The sequence below is a fragment of the Chelonia mydas genome, chromosome 16 (assembly GCF_015237465.2).
Source record: "Chelonia mydas isolate rCheMyd1 chromosome 16, rCheMyd1.pri.v2, whole genome shotgun sequence".
NCBI classification, from domain to species: domain Eukaryota; kingdom Metazoa; phylum Chordata; order Testudines; family Cheloniidae; genus Chelonia; species Chelonia mydas.
In genome coordinates this window covers 22,951,664-22,967,057 of record NC_057857.1, presented here as the reverse complement: position 1 = coordinate 22,967,057, position 15,394 = coordinate 22,951,664, and the positions used below count along the sequence as shown (strand labels likewise).

Genomic DNA, 15,394 nt, shown 5'->3' with positions numbered 1-15,394 from the left:
ATCTTAATTATTTTTTAGCGCAGTCACGTGGCCACAGAAGCCAATGAGGCAACTAGTTTGGCCCCGTGTTCCCCAAGCCTAGCCCCCAGCGGGGAGGAGATTGGCTGGGCCTCCAACACAAGACGGTGTGTGCGTGTGCATGTTTAAATACCCACGCAAGAGACAGAGGGCCTGCAAATCAGCCCCGTCCCCGGCCGTGTGGGACAGTCCATCTGAACCATTAAAGCCAAGGCTCGTTGGTCTGGAGTTTCGCTTTGGAGGTGCTAACGAGAGCGCCGACTCGCCCGCCTTCCCCAGCCTGCCAAGCAGAGAGCTGCTTTCTGAGTGAGTATTTCACAGCAGAGATAATCAAGGTCATTTCAATCATTGCACTTTTAAATCCTCCAGCGCTGTCTTGGCTCCTGCCTGGGAGTGAAACAGGCTGAGCCACTTGCTCTTGGGGCTGGCCAGGACTCTGCAGGGTCTGGCGCGCAATGCCGCACCAGTGCAGCCCTCTGCTTGGGCGTTGGTCCCTGTCTAACTCTGGGCGTTTGCTGTCTGGGCTGAGAGGGAGGCTCCGGTGGTGCCTTGGGAAGGGAGGCTGAAGCTGCATCTCCCCTTTTCGGTTTCCGGTTGTTGGAATAAAAACTTTGGAATCAGTTGCTGTTGTGAATTCCCACCAACACTTGGCCCAGGCCCCGTAGTGTGGAGCTGGGACAGCTTGTGCCATTGTACGGCACACACCTTGCTGCTTCCCAAAGTGCTGAATCCCTCCCCCCCCCCGCCCCTCCAGGTGCTTCACTTGTTTAAGGATTGGTGCTGCCTCAGTCCCAGGGAACTTGGGGTAATGGGCCCAGGAGAGCTGCCGGTCTCCACACCTGGCCCAAGCCACCTCCAGGGAATGCTGAGGCTTGAGCCACTTTTTCACTTTAATACAAATTGTTTCCCAAACTTTCCTCACAACCAACACACGGGGGGGTGGCTTTGTACTGCTCCAGGGAGCTCTGAACTCCTGCTCTCCCAACTGGGCACCCAACATGAGAGAGTCCTCATGAAACAGGATCTAAATACCCAACAATTACTTCCGGGGAGATCCCTCACGAGGGCCGTTCTCATTATTACCACTATCTTAGTTTAAGCCCAGAGGATGTGCTAGGATGAAGTGTATTTTTCCTCCCACAGACAGACACACCAGCGTGGAAATTCACCGTCTGGGGTACAGCTTATTGTTAATGTACGTGGTACCTGAGCCCACGGAAAAGTTTCCCTACAGCCATGCTGGCTGTGTGGCAGTTTGGCAGCAGGAAGATGGGTTAACTGGTGAGGGGCAAGGCTGCAGGATGTGTGTCAAGCAGGGAAATGTGTCTACCCCCTGGGAACAGGTGCAGAGAAGAGCTACTCGGCTGATCAGGGGTTGGAGGAGAGGAGACTGGAACAGCGCAGCTTGTTTAGTCTCGCCAAAAGACAGCCCAGAGGGGAGCTGACTGCGCTCGATAAATACTTGAGGGGTAAACACCAGGGAGGGTGAAGAGCCATTGAAGCTAAAGGGCAGGGTTGGCACAAGAACAAATGCAGCTAAACTGGCCACGAATTCAGGCTGGAAACTAACAGGCAGTTTCTAACCCTCAGAGGGGTGAGGTTCTGGAACAGCCTGCCAGCGGGAGCCGGGGGGTAAAGCACTGAATTAATTTTGAGAGAGAGCTGGACACGTCTGGGTGTGATTGGATGTTGGGGTTGCTTGTGAGGTAGGGGAGCAAATGTCCTTCCTGCTGCCTCTTCAGTGGTGTCATCTCTAGGTTTGGGGAGAGTGAAAGGTACAAACAGAGCCTGCAAAAGCCTCCCAGGCTGGGGAAGAGGTTAAAGAGTTAGTCATTAAAAACTCCTCAGTGCTGAGAGCAACTGACCCAGGGAAGATTCCTCAGGCCAAGCCGTCCAGAGGACTAGTACCTCCGGGCAATGGCAGAACACGCTTGCCAGATGTGGTCTTCAAGGACTCGGTGCTTAAGGAGCACAGAAGAGATCTGCTTTATTTGGTGTCTGGGTCCAGCTGGCTGTGCATAACAAGAGCTTCCCAGCACCCTGCCCAGGCTCTCTGTCTGGGAAGCTCAGCCCTTAAAGTCACAGTCCCCATTACCACACATGGCTCTGCTCTGCCAGCATGCTTCAAGGGGTTACAGGCATGGGTGGGAGACCCTCCCTGGACTTCTCAGCTCAGACTGCCACCAACTTAGCAGCAGGTGTGCATTTGCAAAGAGCCATCAGCTGGTTCCAGCTTTTATTCCCCAGGCTGACGTAAGGCCAGAGTACTAGAGCAGAGGGGCCTATGGCCCCATTACCAATCAGCTGACTGCGTAGCATACAGAAATCCTTCCCTTCAGTAGTATACTGTCTAATTTCCCCTCGGGCTCTTGGTTAGGGTGCAATACATGCAGGAGACAGCAATAGTCTTTGGCTCCCAGTTGCTTTCAGTCCTTGCCATTTTGGATCATTTCCCCCACCAAACTTGAGGCTGTGATTGCCTCTTCTATTCTTTGTGAGACAACGATTCTTTGGTACAGCTCCACCCCCTGCCCTGCTCTTCAGGCACCCAGCTACTTCCCTGAGATCCTTGGGAGGAACATGATAGTGAATGACGGGGCTGCTGAGCTTTTAAGGGGAGTTTTCCTTCCTCTAACAATAGCCAAAGCCCTGCTGTTCTGCACCGAGGGCTGATTTGCAGCTATTATTAGAGACGAGGCTCTTGTAATGGTGTGTTTGAATGAAGTGATCCTACCCTGCTGGAGTCTATTTCCTGTTCGCTGCACAACCCACTGGGAGTGCAGCTTCCACCCCCATGCGAAAGCTCAGCGAGCTGGAGCCCTCTGCTTGGGCAGCGTGTGCGGAAGGCAGAGGCTGCTCCTTAGGAGGAGACCGCCGTGCGTCAGGGGGGCAGAGCCCCAAACACGCTGGGCCCCAGCAGAGCTTTGTGAGGAGCGAGAGGAGTTTTGCTTGCAGGGGGCTGGCTAGTGGCTTTTGTTCCCCTGAGATTCGCACCCCTGCAATCTCACTGTGGGCTCCAGAACTCAGAACCAGCCCAGAACCCCCTTCCGGGAGCTATGGGCGGGGAAGAGGTGCACCTAAAACGGAGCACAAGCCTCGGGCTGCGAGCTCTGCAAACCTTCCCGGGCCCTTGAGGCCAAAGCCAGCCCTTGTGCACATCCATGCAACTCCATTGGCTTCCACAGGCTCCGAGCATCATGTTCCCAGCAACTTGGAGGGAGCAGAACTGGGCCCTGGCAGGGGTGACTGGGAGTTGTAACAAGTTCTGCCTTGTTTGGGGGGTACCTGAATGCTTTGCCCCGCTGGAGTCGTGTCGTGCTGCCGGAGTGTTTAGATCTGCTCCTCGACTTAGAATCAGTTTGATGTCAGGGCCAGGTATCAACCCCTCTCACTGAAATGCTACCCCAAGGCAGTCGTTTTCCCCGTTCAGGTGCTAGGCGGCAGGGCACCGCACTGCACTCGAGGGGTGAATTCCTGGAGCAATGGTAGCAGAGCAGTTGCTTTTGCAATGGGCCCGTGTCTCTCTCTCATGCTTTGCAACCTTGTTGCTATGGAGGGTTTCCTGAGGAGTGAGAGTCAGGACTGGATTTGGCCCCATGGCACAAGTTAATGCTCTGCACACTGAAGATGACGTGTCTGTCACAGCCCAGATAGTGCATACCCAGGGGAAGTAAAGCACCAAGCACAGGTGGGAAGATAAAATAAGTAGCTCCCCTAGGCTGCACCAGTCATGGGAGCAAGACAGAACGCTGGGCGTGCGCTGGGATTTTGTGAAGGGAATTGCAGTTTGCTCAGGCCCATGCCTTGTGTGCAGACACTCCTATAACCCTGTGATGTGCTTCTCTTTGTAACATCAGTGCTGGCCACTCCCCAGTGTGGCTGCTACAGAGGGGTTTAGCTGTGACATTATTTATTAGGCCTCTTGTGTGTACGTGAGGGGGGTGGGAGAGAGAGAGAGTGTGTGTGTGTGTGTGTGTGTGAGAGAGAGAGAGAGTGAGGGTGGTAGGATAGTGTGTGTGGGGATTGTGTGTGAGAGTTGGGGTGGGATAGTTAATGTGTGTGGGGGTTGGATAGTGTGTGTGAGAGTGAGGGAGGGTGGTGAGATAGTTGTTTGTGGGGGAATTGTGCGGAGGGTGAGGGGGGTGTGTGTGTGTGATGGAGGTTGGATAATGTGTGTGGGGTGGAATAGTCTTTCTGTGTGTTAGTGAGGGCAGTGGGATGTGGCGGGAGCCTTGATTTCTGTTCTCAGATGGAGCATGACAGGTGCCTGTGTGCGGGGTTCATACCTGCCTGCAAGCAGCAAACTTCCATTAACAGAACAAAACCCCCTTGGTCAGTAGAAAATGTACGGTGCACATTAGTGTGTTCCCCAGTAAGCTGCGCTTTGATGTCGCTGCCATGAAATGTTTCATTAGGTGTCTCTAAACTAAGTGAAGCAATGAATTAAATCCCAGCATTGAGTAACTGCCCTCAGCTGAGGGGTCAGGTCACCATTTGCATTAGTTACTGCACGCAGGGCATGGGCCCTGCTCCTAGAGTTGTGTCTATCAGTATCGACGTTATTAGTTTTCCCTAGCGAAGGATGCAAATGTTCTAACATACACAGCGTTCCAGCAGCACCTTTCACCTGAGGATCTCAAAGCACTGGCCAGCCCGGATTTCCCTACGGACGGATTAATGGCAGTTCCCCGGAGAAGTCAGGGGGTGATGGGTGAAATTGCCTGCCCAAGGTCCCAGGGCAAGGTGGGCAGCAGGGTAGAACAGAGCTCAGGAGTCTGCCCTGCACCTCATCTTCAGTGGTGCTGGAGCCGTCAGGGGGGAGATGGAGATTCAATTATCGGGTTGTGGATTTGAGTAACTAGAACTGGGTTCTGGGGCTGGGCCCCAGCAAGCATAAAACCAGCAGCAAAAGGCCCCTCTCTGGGAAGGAGGCGAAGCTTCCTCCCATCAAGTCAATAGCGACCGTTAAAAGGATTTCTACAGCCCTGCAAGGGAATGAGAAGCCAGTAAATACACTGAGAACAGGCCCAGCTGCTTTTGAAGAGGTGGATGAATTCTGGTCATCTCTGGGCCTGCTCCAGCTTCAGGGATTGAACTACAGTTCGTGCCATAGGCATGGTCTGTCCTGGATCTCCTAGGCCTGGGTTGTGCATGACGTCTGCTCCCCTGGGCGTCTGCAGGTTCATCCCACATCCCCTTTTCCCGTGTTTACGGCGCCTTGGAAGAGACTTGGAAACAGTAGCACCTCCCGTCTTTCCGTGATGTGTTAAACCCATGCTCCATTTGAAGGTAGCCGCAGGCAAACTGGGCGAAGCCTTCTTTCCAGTAGCCGTTACCAGGGCTGAGGCTGGCAGGGCCTGCTGGCCTGCTGGATGGAGGAGGGTGGCTAAATACAAACCTCTGAGAACCAGGAGGGCCAAAGCTGAGGAAATGACTGCCAACCCCCACCTTAACTCTGCCCCTGTGCTGTACGCCAGCCCTCTGCTAGGACTCCCCAGGCCAGTGCAGTGGAGAGGCCTCAGGGCCGCTGCAGAGTCTGAGCGGGCTGCGGCAGTGTTTGACGCGGGGAAGCGCGCTCCCCTTCCCCAGGCGCCTGGGCAGACCAGGGCCAGCTTCCCCAGGTGGCAGCCTCCTGGCAGCTCTTAGAGGACAGCTGTTTTTACGGCTCTTTTATACCTTCCTGGAGCACGGCGCGCCAGGGCCCATGTAACAATTCCCTCTGCTCCCAGGCTCCCTCCAGGCAACTTTCAAACCCAGGTTCTTAGCTCATTAGCTAAGGGGCTCCAACTGCTCTGGGGCCCTTTGATGGTGGGGGGGTATTGGCCTGTAGAGCAGTGTTTCTCAAGGACGGGTCTGCGGACCAGCGCCGGTCCCTGGGATCCCCTGGTGCAGGGCGGGGGGCACAAGCCGGTCCCTGGGATCCCCTGGTGCAGGGCAGGGGGCACAAGCTGGTCCCTGGGATCCCCTGGCGCAGTGCGGGGGGCACAAGCTGGTCCCTGGGATCCCCTGGTGCAGGGCGGGGGGCACAAGCCGGTCCCTGGGATCCCCTGGTGCAGGGCAGGGGGCACAAGCTGGTCCCTGGGATCCCCTGGCGCAGTGCGGGGGGCACAAGCTGGTCCCTGGGATCCCCTGGTGCAGGGCGGGGGGCACAAGCTGGTCCCTGATCTGGATAAGGTTTGGGAAGCTGCTGCTGGGGAGAGAGAAGGTCAAATGTAGAATCAGGTCTCAGTGCCGGGGGGTGGCCAGCACGGTCCCCTTGGGTAAATGGGGGGGGCAGGGCCGGGGCTAGCCCATTAGGGGCCCTGAGCAGGAATATTTGCCCCCCCACACACACAATAAAAAGCGAACGGGCGCCCCTTGAGCAGCTCCGGGCCTACGCGATTAGCTGCTTATGCCCAGGGCCGGCTCTTTCGGGGTCCAAGCGCAGCCCTGACCCCAGTGAGCAAAGGCAGGGTCCGGTCCGCGGTCAGTGGGCGCGGGGCTGGGCGGGGGGGGGCTGAATTACCCCCACTGGCCAACGGGCGCCCAACCCCTTGCAGGGCAGCTCTTGGAGCAAAGCGGGGGGCCGCGTCCGGGGGCCGTGGGGAGCCCCCAATGAGCCTGCCAGGAGCCGAGCTCTTCCGGGGAGGTGCTGAGCTCCCCGGCATCCCCACGGCCTTGGGCGGCGGGTCAGGGCCCTCACCGCTGCGCGGGGCGGGTTTCCATGGTCCGTGTGTGGCTCTGCCCCGGGCTTTGCCCTTGCGGGGAGCTGAGGAGCCCCGCTCCCGGGAAGCTGGACTCCTGCGTGGGTCCCCGCGGCGCCCCGACGCCGGTGCCAACAGAGACACCCCCGGGGTCCCTAGGAGCCCCGCAGCCGGTGCCAGAGGGGGGCTGGGCTGCGGAGCTGGGGCAGGGAAAGCCCAGTGCCCCGCAGGGGCCGGGGAGCAGCCGCTGCCTCGGCCGGGGGTTTCCGGGGGTGCCTGCGATGCAGCCCCCTGGCCCGTGCGCTCCCGGGCTCGGCCTGGGCCGGGGTTGCCAGGACCCGCCTGTTGCAAGGCTCCTGCGGCGGGAGAGTCAATGAACCCGGAGGACCCAGCCCGGCCGGCTCCCCCCAGCCAGCTCGGGACCCCCGCGGTGCGGGCGAGTCCCAGGCTGACCCGGGGAGAACGGGCGCAGACGGCCCCCGCGCGGCACGAGGGAGAGCGGGGCCTTTGCTGGCGCTGCCCCCTGGTCCCGGGTTACGAACGGGCTGGGGGGGGGTGGGGGGGGCGGTTGCTCTGAGCCCGCGGAGCTGAGCGCCGAGACCTGGGCGCCCGGAGACGGGACCCACCTCCCCTCGGGGCTCAAAGGCCGGCGGTGCCCGAGCCACGGTCTAGTGCGGGGCACGCTGGGGCCCGGGGCCGTTCCGATCCGTGCGGGTCAGAGCCGGGGGTAGCGCAGGAGCTCTGGGCGGGGCCGGGCTGCGCTCGCCGGATGATTGCGGGGCTAAGGGCCGCTCTAGTGGTCGCCGAGGCGCTGGGACGGGCCGGGTCCCTGCAGGGCACTGCCCCGGGCACGGGTCAGAGCCTGCAGCGACCGATGAGCCGGCCCGGGCGGGGCGCTTGCCCCCTGCGCCCCTGTCTCCCGGCGCGGGGCAAGCCCCGGTGGCTGCAGGGGCCAAGGGGCGGCCCTGCCCTGCGCTCTCTGCCTGCCAGGCCACTGCAGAGGGCAGCCAAGGGCCCGAGTCACCCGGGAGAGGCCATCGCGCCGGTGGCCCTGTGTGCGCCCCTGTGCCCTTCCCCGCCGCTCCGGGACAGCTCCAGGCTCCCCAGAGAGCCGGACAGGGCCTCGGGCTGGCGGGCTCAGAGGCCCTGGGCCCCCCGGGGCAGGGATGGAGAGGGGGTGGCGCTGGGACCCCTGCAGGGCCCGGGGCCCGCTCTGCGCCATGGCCCGGTACTGGGGGTGCCGTCGGTGCAGGCAGCTGAGCTCCCGCCGGCGCTTGGGGCAAAGTGGAGCCGCCGAGGTGGGGCCGGGCTCGGGCTGCCCAGCGGCAGCTCCCGCGGGCGGGCTCGGTGGTGACAGAAGCCCGGAGGTGCCCGCGGTTCGCCCTGCAGCCGAGGCGCGTCCCGGCCCGGGGGGAAGCCAGCGGCGGGGAGCAGGGACAGACCGAGCCATGACCTGTCCCCTGCCCTCACCCGCCTCGGGTCTAGGATTGTCCCGGACGGCTGCAGGGACTCGCGCGTAGCCCCTGAGTGCGCCCGGCCCGCGGGACCCCGAGCCCGGAGCTGGGGACGGGCGGTTTCCCTCTCAGCCCCGGGCCTGTCCCCGGCCGGGAGTTCCTCGGGGCAGGGCGCAGCCAGAGCCAAGACCCCTCGGAATCCCGGCCCGCTCCCGGGCACGGCGCCCGGCCCCGGCTCCCCGGGGGCAGCCCCCGGCCCCTGGCACCCCAGCCCCGCGCCGAGAGCGGGAAAGCCGAGGGTGGCACCACTCTCCGGCCCTGCCCTCCAGGTCCCTTCCCCCGCCCCCGCCCTGTTCCCAACCCCCCGCGGCTGGCTGCGGCCCCCCCACAGGCGGGCTTGCCGCCCCTCGGGGGTGGTCACTTCCCCGCACCAGCCTGGATCTGCAGCCTCAGGCGCTATAAAGGGTCCGCCCGCAGCACCCACCACCTGCCTGTCACGCTCCGCAGCGCCCCGCGCTCCGCTCCGCGCCACCCCGCCGGGCCGGCCCAGGGGCTGCCGGGCTTCTCCCCACGGCTCCTCCCGCGCTGACCCGGTTTCGTTCCCGCAGGCGGGCCGCTGGAGGTGATGGACTATACCTATGATGAGGACCTGGATGAGCTGTGTCCTGTCTGCGGGGACAAGGTCTCCGGATACCACTACGGGCTGCTCACCTGTGAAAGCTGCAAGGTAGGAAACCGCCCAGCCGGGGGCCGGGCACGAGGCCCTGTTGCTATCGATAAGGGACCAGGAGGAATTGTCCCGGTCGCCCCTTCCAGGCGGGCTTGGCTCCAGTCCCCTCGCTCCGCCGCGAGCTGGGGAGGCTCGCCCTGAAAGGGGCCCCTAGCAGCCGGCTCCAGCCTAACGCGGGCGGGGGCACGGCGGGCACCCCGGCCGCTCCAGGGTTTCGTTGGCAGGAGTTAGGAATTGATCAGCAAGGCCAGGAAATCGTTGTGCTCTAATTCCACGCGCTGCAGCGCTCGCCAGGGCCGTCTGGTTGGGGGTTTTAACACGCAAAATGTGCCTGGCGAATAAATTATGGGGGGGGGTTCATTTGCCTGGGGAAGCCCCGATTCCCCCCTGCCGGTGCCCAAGCTCGATTTTAGCCGGGAGCGCGGAATTTAACAAATATCGTTTCCCATGAAATCCTGGACGAAGCGCCCGGCGGTTTTGAAGCGTGCGACGCTTTGCGCTTGTAAAGGCTGAAGCTGCACGTGAATTTCAGCGAAGGGGCTGCCCCTCTCTGGGAGCGACTCCGCGGAGACAGGCGTGGGGGTAGCTGTACTTCTGAAAGGGCACTTGCATTTTCATCATAATAAATGCAAAGCCCGCAGTCCAGCGCCCGCGAGGGACAGGCTGCATTTGGAAACTGCCGGGGTTGACACGGCAAATCGGGGAAATGTGGCCACGCACATAACTATAAAGGATAATTAAGGAACTAAAATAATTTCTGTTCTTGGAGTAGAAATTAACGGGGTTAGTCTCCAGAGCAAACCCAGACTGCCCGCGGGGAAGTATTTCAATCATGACGCTTCGCTTCCGAGCGTCGGAGAGCTGCCGGCGTCTGTTCCCCGATTTATTTAGTGTTTCTGTTACTGGCCCTGGTCAACGTGCCGGGGGGAGTCAGGGGGGCGCAAGGGGGGTTTATTCAACAAAATCCGCGCCCCGCGCCCGTATATCGAAGATACCCGAAGTCCAGAGTAATCTGATTGTTGTTTGCATACAAGACAAGGTCCGGGGCAGGTTTCGCAGCCTGCCATTTAATTTGTTAAAACGAAACTGCAGCCGCTGCCGGTCCCCTGGCTGCCCTGCTGCCTTCCCGGAATATTGTGCAGGAACTCGGACATCCAGGGCCGGCGTGTAGCTCCGGAGCGGCTAGAATCATTTCCCTCCTGTTTAGACACCCGCATTTCCCCGAGTAATTTAAAAGTTCGTTGAGTTTAAACCCCGCGAGCGAGTCGCCGGGCTCGAGTGCTTGGTGTATCTGCCTTTTATTTTCCGTTCGACTCTTCGGCTCCTCAGGACAAAGCAAAATAGATTTTTAGGCTCTTTAGGTTTTTTTTAAATAGCTCTTTAGAAGAAATATTAATTTTCTATCAACCAAAATAAATTCAGTCAAATGGTTCAGGGATTTTTTATTTTTTAGTTTAAAAACGCTAACCCTACCGTTAGCCCCCTCAGGCTGCGGGTGAGGTTATTTCGCAGTCGGGTGGGCGCACCGTCGCTTGCACCAGGAATCTGCACGGCGGAATACACCGAGCCCGGTACCGTGGCTTGCTGTAGCATGGAAGAGAATTGGCTGCGGCCCTGCGCCCTGCCGGGGCACCGCTCGGCGCTGGCCGCGGCGGGGAACGGGGCCGCACCGCGGCGGGCGGGCTGCATGGGGAGCTACCGCCGGCGCTTGGGGGGCACCGAGTGAGAGCCGAGCGCGCTGTATTTCTGGGGTATCCTGTTCAAATTCCCGCGCAGTCGAGCTGCGGCGCGGGTGACCGGCGCTTTAGAAGTGCCGGAGACAGAGAGAAAATCGCGGAACCAACCCCCCAGGTGACTAGAAAGCGAAGCGAAGAGAAGCCGACTCGTGCAGTTTTGTGGTTACTGCAGGGCTGATGCTGGGTGCGGAGAGGCAGTACCGGGGGCGCTGACCGCGGGTCCAGGCCCCTCTGGAAGGAAAGCGGCTCCCCTGACCTCGGGAGGCGTTTTCCTTCCCCCCTTAATTCCCGTCAGCTGCTTGTATGTGCCCGGCCTGAAGGTGCACTCGGGTGGAATGGGAGGGTCTCCCAGGCAAGGGGACATTTAACTTTTGCAGATTGGAGACCGGCCGCTACCTGTAGCTCTGGTTTAAGGGGTCGGCGGGGGACAGGCAGAGAGGGGCCGGGTCTTTCCCATGGCACAGCCTGCCTGGGCTGGGAGGGATGGCAGAAGCTGGAAAGATCCTCCTTTAAATGCCGCGGATCAGCCAGCCCTTGGCTGTGTTTTATTTTCAGAGGCTTTGGACTGAGGGCAAAATCCGGCTCCTTAAAATCGGGGGAGGGGGAGCTCTCAAATTGCTTCTGAAGAATGTAAAACAGTCTCCTTGCTCTCAGCGGGGAGCATCGCCCCCCAGGCCCTATGCAGACAGCCTGGCCCTGCCTTTCATTCTGCCTGAGCCCCGGGTCCCCTCTGGGGCAAGCCAGCCGCACCGAGCGGAGGCCCTGGGGGCGAGCTGCGCTGCGCGGGGCTCCGGCCCGGCCTGCTGGCATCCTGCGCCGTGGTCTCTTCACCTGGGTCTTTCTGGGGCCTTTCTACGGGGCCCCCTGAAGTGTCCCGGCATCCTCACTGCTCCCGCTGCCCGGGGGGGTTTGGGGCAATGGTTGCCCAGGCCTTTGAAGGCATAAATCACGCCGTAGACACAGATTTGTGTTCAAAGAGCAGGCCCCTTTCTAACCTCGGCTGTCCATGAAGACTGGAGAGGCAGGCTGACTTGTGGATTCATCTTCTCCACAATTGCCCAAATGCGTTTAAAAAAGAAATCTACAAAAGGAAAGCAAGGGCCTCGTGGGCTTCCCCACCGGAGCCCGGGCATCTCCTAAGCCTTCAGCACGAGCTGCTGTCACTAGGTGTAATGAGCCTTGAGTACTTCGCTCATTTACACCAGCTGAGCATCTGGCCCATCCTATTTCTGCAGCCTCCTAAGCAGATGAAAAACATCAAATGTTTCCCGTGGTCTTGCAGTCAGATTCCTGCAGTTCAGAGCATGTCTGACTGAGAAGAGACACCTTCCCAGGGCAGGGGAGTTCAGCCGCTGGGGAGAGAAGCCAAGCCTGCAGCCTTTGTCTTTTAAAAACTTGACCGAAAATACACGACTTCTGGCTCTGCAGCTCCTGCCCGTGGCTGTTCGCTTTTCTGGCAATGGGCTTCCCCCCGGCGCTGCTCGCTGCCGTTGAATCCAGCTCCGCGAATTTGTTCTTGCCGTTTTTTAAGTAATTTCCCCCAACTAGAATATAGGGGCCAAGGAAATAAAAGCCACCAGCGATGATGCACTGTTGGGCAACAGCAGAGCTGTCACCTAAGGTGCTATTTTAATTGATGTGTAGTGTCCCGCTCTCCCGAAGCCGCTCGTTCCCCTGCCCCGAGGACGGTGGGGCTGCAAAGAAATTCTCCAGGCACCTGTGTTAGCCAGCAGCCCAGGGCAGGATCCTCCCTTCCCCGGGATGCCTGCTTCGCCCTGCTCAGACTGTAAATGCTGGCGTGGTAATGCCCCGCATTTCTGCCTTCTCTCGTTATCATCAGGGCTTTTTCAAGCGGACCGTGCAGAATAACAAGCACTACACCTGCACCGAAAGCCAGAACTGCAAAATCGACAAAACCCAGAGGAAGAGATGTCCCTACTGTCGCTTTCAGAAGTGCTTGACGGTGGGAATGAGACTAGAAGGTGAGAGCCCCGGTCTGCCACCTCCTGCACCTTAACTCTGTGTGCTCCAGGGGAAGAAGGGAGGGGTCGTCAGCGGTACGGCTGTGGTGTGAGCTGGGCCTGGTCCTGTGACATGTGGAGCACTGTCTTCTCCCATTGATATCACTGGGACTTGAGGGCAGCCCGTACACAGGATCAGGCCCAAAGCCAGCTACCACAGCTGCTTATAGCAAAAGAAATGATTTCTTCAGTGTGTTGGAATTGTGGTTCCTTCATTTCTTTTTATTTAAACATGATTTGGGTTGGGTCAGTGGATCTGTATCTTCCTGGGCAATATTTTAGGGTATGAGACCATCTGGCACAGCTGTGCCTGGGAATTAAGCAATGACCTCAGAATTAAAAACAGCCCTTGGTTCTCACTGTAGTATCATCATTCCAAGTAAACTCTCTGTTCAGGGCTAGATAGTTTTTTTTTTTTCTTCACCAGCCTCCAGGATACAGCATAGCCAACCCCTAGCATTCAAAAAACATGAGTCAGCCCCCCCAAAATCATGAGATTTAAAAAAAATAATAAATGCCGGGTTCTTTTGATTTGCCTTCTGGTTTTTCAGAATTTAGGGTTCACACTTTCAAGGCTTTCTTTGCGAGCTAAAGGGCTTGAAAATGTTCTGGTTCTTGTTTTTTTGGTTTATTTTAAATGAAAGCCAAGATTCCCCTATTTTTGCATAATTCCCGGAGGCGAGGCTTGAAGGAGAACACTGAGTATCGTGAGAATCAGGATAAAATGGCAGGATGCCACAGTGAGAATACAGTTTTTCTTTTGCCACGTTCACTGTAACAGGAATTTCTCATTATGCAAGGGGACCCATAGTAGCACAGGGGGTCTCTCACCAGATTGACATTGGGGTCATTCTAATGATGTCAGTCTTGATTTATGCTGGTGTGGCTGAGAGCAGAATCAGGCCATATTGTTTTCTGTATTATGATGTGTTTGATGTGGCACTTACCCACTGATGTTACAGAACTTCACACTGCACACAGGGCACAGGGCCAGGAAAAACCATTACAAACACCGGGTAACCAAAATGGAAAAAAAGGGACTAAATTTTACACCAAATCGAAAGATCTGGGCAGACAGTGCTGAGGCTAGTGGGGCATCTCTCACCTGTTCACGGCTGGGGGACTCAGTGCTCCATTCACATGGGGATTAAGGGCAAAGTGGGGGTTGAACATAAAGTACGGCTAATACCTGAATAGAAACTGAAATCCTTTCCCACGCAGAAAGGAGGCAGAAGGCTTTGGAGGCTGAACAGTTAAGAGCAGGACACAACGTTTAATTGCAAAGGCAGCCAATGCAAACTCCCACTCCACTACATGGCATCAGCGCTGAGTGCCATTTCAAAAGCAGATCTGAGCCTTAGCCCTGGCTGAGACTGGAATATTAGTTACAAACAGGTCCTGAGCCAACTGTCCGGCTTACCCAGGGGCAGGGCTCAATTTGTGCTAAGGCTTGCAAGGGCTGAGCCCTGGCACCTCTGGGCTTGGCAGTTCAGAGCTCTGGCACCTCTCGGCTTGCTGCATCAATCATGAAAATAAAAAAATTGCTTGAGCCCTGGTACCTCTTTCATTACAAATTAAGCACTGCTCAGGGGCTTTGCTAAATCGCAGGGTCTGACACTTTGTACCAGCACTCTGTCTTGTAACTGAGAACAGTTGGGCAATGGAACAAGGCACAGGTAAGGCACGGTCGCCTTCGCTGGCAATCAGAACTCATACTCTGCTCCTGTGTGCGGTGAATGGGTGAGGGAGACTGAAATCAGAGCCCCGAGTTCCCTGTTGGCAACAGAGTTGCACCCGCCTGACTTCGAGGCGCTTCCCAGGCTTACAGCAGGGTTGAGTGTGGTCCTGTGTGTTTGTGGGCCTCAGAGGCAATGCCGGGATATTTGCTGCCTGTCTGTTCAAAGCACCCTTTTCCCTGCCCTCTGAGCTGCTTGAGGAAACTCTGCAGTAGCTTATCCACCAGGGATCACCTAGAGGGAAAATGACATCCCAGCTTGACTGTCTGTCTTTTGTAGTGAAAATTGGAGCTTACGTTTCCTTAGTTATTAGTATTTGCTGGGCAGAAAATCTGAACTGACACTTCTAAAGAGATCCGTCAACTCAATAGGACAAAAGCAAGTCTGAAATTATTGATTTTGGGGACAAGTATGATGTTGACATAGGCCCCTCTTGATGCTCAAGAAAGGAAATGACCGAGAAGTCTGGATTGTGTGAACAACACAATCTCAGCATATCCCAGACAAATCAGAATGCTCACCTGAGTGCTCTGCAATAGAGCGACAAGAGAAGCTGCTCAGCATTCGCAGAGTACAGTGTGTTTTGTGCTGGTCACAGTTCAGCTTCAGATAATAATAGGTGTCACATACAGGCTTTCCCTCTAGAGTGACAGCACAACACGGTCCATGCAAATTCACCCTGGTGAGCATGTTTCAAAGAATTAAACGTGCAGCAGAGGGGCAGAAACACTGAGGGGTGCAGGCCAGGGGCAAGAGGGATGCAAAGATCCAGTGGAGAAGGCTCTTGCGCCAATTGTGATGCGATTACGTGAAGGGATGGCGAGGGGGCCTGTGCTAGGCCTGAGGGGGCAGAGAGGGCCTGTGATATGCGCCGGAACAAATCCAGGGAGAGTTTTAAAAAGAGGAAGAACAATTTCAAAGCAGATCCTGAAATGCGTGGTGGGCGCGTGAGGGGAGGAGCTTCAGTGAGAAGGTGGGTGGTAACCTTGATCTGTCCGGAATATTCTCCACAGAGT

At 57.8% G+C, this 15,394-nt stretch overlaps 1 protein-coding gene across 3 annotated transcripts in view; it reads left to right on the top strand.

Annotated features, from left to right (window-relative positions):
• The first annotated feature begins 207 nt into the window (after positions 1 to 207).
• The window catches only part of NR5A1 (nuclear receptor subfamily 5 group A member 1), a 65,045-nt gene continuing 49,858 nt past the window's right edge, over positions 208 to 15,394 (top strand). The window contains exons 1-3 of one of the 3 annotated variants that reach the window (XM_043530710.1): positions 208 to 324; positions 8,764 to 8,882; positions 12,462 to 12,603. In XM_043530710.1, the coding sequence (XP_043386645.1) occupies positions 8,781 to 8,882; positions 12,462 to 12,603 (244 nt within the window). In that variant the 5' untranslated portion in view covers positions 208 to 324; positions 8,764 to 8,780. Of the gene's footprint in view, positions 325 to 8,634; positions 8,883 to 12,461; positions 12,604 to 15,394 lie in introns of those variants that run through there. The other 2 variants (XM_007060952.4, XM_043530711.1) reach the window with 2 other exon arrangements.